The sequence below is a fragment of the Chiloscyllium plagiosum genome, chromosome 10 (assembly GCF_004010195.1).
Source record: "Chiloscyllium plagiosum isolate BGI_BamShark_2017 chromosome 10, ASM401019v2, whole genome shotgun sequence".
Classification (NCBI taxonomy): Eukaryota; Metazoa; Chordata; class Chondrichthyes; order Orectolobiformes; family Hemiscylliidae; genus Chiloscyllium; species Chiloscyllium plagiosum.
The window spans coordinates 87,365,702-87,368,950 of NC_057719.1; the positions used below are offsets into that span (position 1 = coordinate 87,365,702).

Genomic DNA, 3,249 nt, shown 5'->3' on the forward strand with positions numbered 1-3,249 from the left:
GAGGGAGTGTTGCTGAACAAAGAGACCTTGGAGTGCAGGTTCATAGCTCCTTAAAAGTGGAGTTGCAGGTAGATAGGATAGTGAAGGCGGCGTTTGGTATGCTTTCCTTTATTGGTCAGAGTATTGAATACAGGAGTTGGGAGGTCATGTTGCAGCTGTACAGGACATTGGTTAGGCCACTGTTGGAATATTGCGTACAATTCTGGTCTCCTTCCTATCGGAAAGACGTTGTGGAACTTGAAAGGATTCAGAAAAGATTTACAAGGATGTTGCCAGGGTTGGAGGTTCTGAGTTACAGGGAGAGGCTGAACAGGCTGGGGCTGTTTTCCATGGAGCGTCAGAGGCTGAGGAGTGTCCTTATAGAGATTTACAAACATATGAGGGGAATGGATAGGATAAATAGACAAAGTCTTTTCCCTGGGGTCGGGGAGTCCAGAACTAGAGGGCATAGGTTTAGGGTGAGAGGGGAAAGATATAAAAGAGACCTAAGGGGCAACTTTTTCACGCAGAAGGTAGTACGTGTATGGAATGAGCTCCCAGAGGATGTGGTGCAGGCTGGTACAATTGCAACATTTAAAGGCATTTGGATGGGTATATGAATAGGAAGGGTTTGGAGGGATATGGGCCGGGTGTTGGCAGGTGGGACTAGATTGGGTTGAGATATCTGGTCGGCATGGATGGATTGGACCGAAGGGTCTGATTCCATGCTGTACATCTCTATGACTCTATAACCCCACACAGCTCTCACCCTCACAATCACCCTCCCCACCCGTACCCCTCCCCCCAATCTCCTCCCTGACTTGTGCTGGACCACTCAGACTGTCAACAGTTCAAGGCCAGATGCAGGCCAACACTCCAGTGCAGCAATGAGGGAGTCCCGCACTGTCTGAGGGGCTGCTCCTTTTGAAACCCTGTTAGAGTTTCTGTCAGTCCATTCCCCACCTCCAGAACAGTTGAAACTTATTGGATGTACAGCATGGTTTGTGGTTTTCCTAATCCTCTGGTCACTCAATCCTCCACCGCACAATTATGATCCCTGTGCTTGGTACAAATCACCCACAAAGCAACAGCGCATGCTTTGGAAAGGAACAAACTGGCAGTGCTAATATAAATATAAGTTGATTCTTTTCCTGCCAACTACTTCCAGCATTTTCTATGATCACTACTGTCCTTTCCCTGACCCTTGACCCCCATTTGATAGAAGCAGCAGTGACTATGTTTGAGTCTGCAGTCTTTCGATGGGACATTAAGCCAGACGTATGTATGTTTGTCCTCTTGGGTGGATTATTAAGATCCTATGATAATGTTTTAATAAGAGCAGCAGTCCTGGCCAATAATTCTCTCTCAAGTACTGTCACTAAGTTTATCTTGTTTTGGGATCTGACTATGTGCAAATTGGGTGATGGCATTGTATTCTCCCTCTAATGGTTGCAATGCACTTTGGGATGTTCTAAGGTTCTGACAGGGACGGTGTCTGTAACTTGCACACTGCAGGAACTGCAGTATCACAATTTACCACCAAGGGGAGCTGCAGACCACAACTTCAATAGCCTTCTGCTGAGTCTGCCCCTACACATAAGGACCACTCACAAGGGTCATCTGACTGATATGCCTCCCACCCACAAATGGACCAGCAGAAATTACTTTACCCTAACCTGCTCGGTGAATAAATAGCCTGCTGCCCAGGTGTTGGGGATGGGGCGGTGTAACTAAAATGCTCCAGGTTAGTTACCTGGGAAGTGCGGTTCCCACTGTGTAGAAATTACTTACATGGTCCCTGTCAGAACCTTAGAACTTCCCAGAGTGTAATGCAACACTAAAGGGAGTTTGCAATGTTGTCACCCAATTTATGCACAGTCAGATCCCATAAACAAGATCACTACTGTCCTTTCCCTGACCCTTGACCCCCATTTGATAGAAGCAGCAGTGACTATGTTTGAGTCTGCAGTCTTTCGATGGGACATTAAGCCAGACGTATGGAGGATAGTGGGCTAGTGTAGGTTAGGTGGGCTTGGATCGGCGCAACATCGAGGGCCGAAGGGGCTGTACTGCGCTGTATTGTTCTATGTTCTATGTTCTATGTATGTATGTTTGTCCTCTTGGGTGAATTATTAAGATCCTATGATGATGTTTTAATAAGAGCAGCAGTCCTGGCCAATAATTCTCTCTCAAGTACTGTCACTAAGTTTATCTTGTTTTGGGATCTGTTTTGGGACACTACTGTTTCAGCGGCAGCGCTTGAGAGATAATCATTGGCCAGGACTGCTGTTCTCCTGAAAACAGTATCACACGATCTTTAATGATCAGGGCCCATTTTGACCCAGCTGCCTGGAGGCCGACATGCCCCTCCGAGACACTGGCCAGAGGGTCTCCAATGAACTTACTAGGATTGGGCACAATTTAACAGTGGAATAGGCTGGGATAAATGACAGAGAGTTTAATTGGACAAACCGATTGGAGGTAGACCACTGGCTCCCCCTTGGCCAGACTGAGCACACCCCCTCCTTGTCAAACACCTCTACCCCCCACCACGTGCCTGCTGGCCCTCACCTCAGCCCGGTTCCTGATAGCTTGTTGAAGTTTGTGCCACTGCTGGGCGATGGCATTGGCCTGATCCATGATTTCCGACAGGAAGCTGTGAGATTGCCTCTTCAGTGTCTTCACCATATTGTGAAAGGTGGACATCTTGTTCTGGCCCAGGGTGCTCAGCTCCTGCTCCAAGTTCTCAAACTTCTTCTGCAGTACCTGTGGGTGTGGGGAACACAGATAGCTCAGCGACAGCAGACAGGGCAGAGGATCAGTCAGCCTGGCCACACACTCTTCACACAGACACCAGCCTGGCCTCAAACTCACACCCCTGCTTTCGCACCTCCTGCACTGGCTGTGACTGTTTCTGTGTCAGGTATATCAGCATCAGGATCACTCACATGCCATCACTACATCCCAATGCAAAACACCTAATTTTCAACTGCTGTTCTCACATGCAGTGTTCATGACATGTGGGGCATGGAGAGATTAATTCCCCCCAATATGTTACCGTGACATCAGCAAATTCAGGAAAAGTTATAGTCCCAGACTCTCTCCCCCTGCTCACAGTCCCAGTCTCTCTCTCTTCCCCTGCTCACAGTCCCAGTCTCTCTCTCTTCCCCTGCTCACAGTCCCAGTCTCTCTCTCTCTCTTCCCCTGCTCACAGTCCTAGTCTCTCTCCTCCTGCTCAGTCCCAGTCTCTCTCTCTCTCTCCTCATGCTC

General features: G+C 48.4%; 1 protein-coding gene across 1 annotated transcript in view; it reads right to left on the reverse strand.

Moving 5' to 3' along the window:
* The window catches only part of LOC122554023 (spectrin beta chain, non-erythrocytic 5-like), a 234,174-nt gene that overhangs the window by 24,032 nt on the left and 206,893 nt on the right, over positions 1 to 3,249 (reverse strand). The window contains exon 53 of the mRNA XM_043698510.1: positions 2,551 to 2,745. Within this exon, the coding sequence (XP_043554445.1) occupies positions 2,551 to 2,745 (195 nt within the window). The remainder of the gene's footprint in view (positions 1 to 2,550; positions 2,746 to 3,249) is intronic.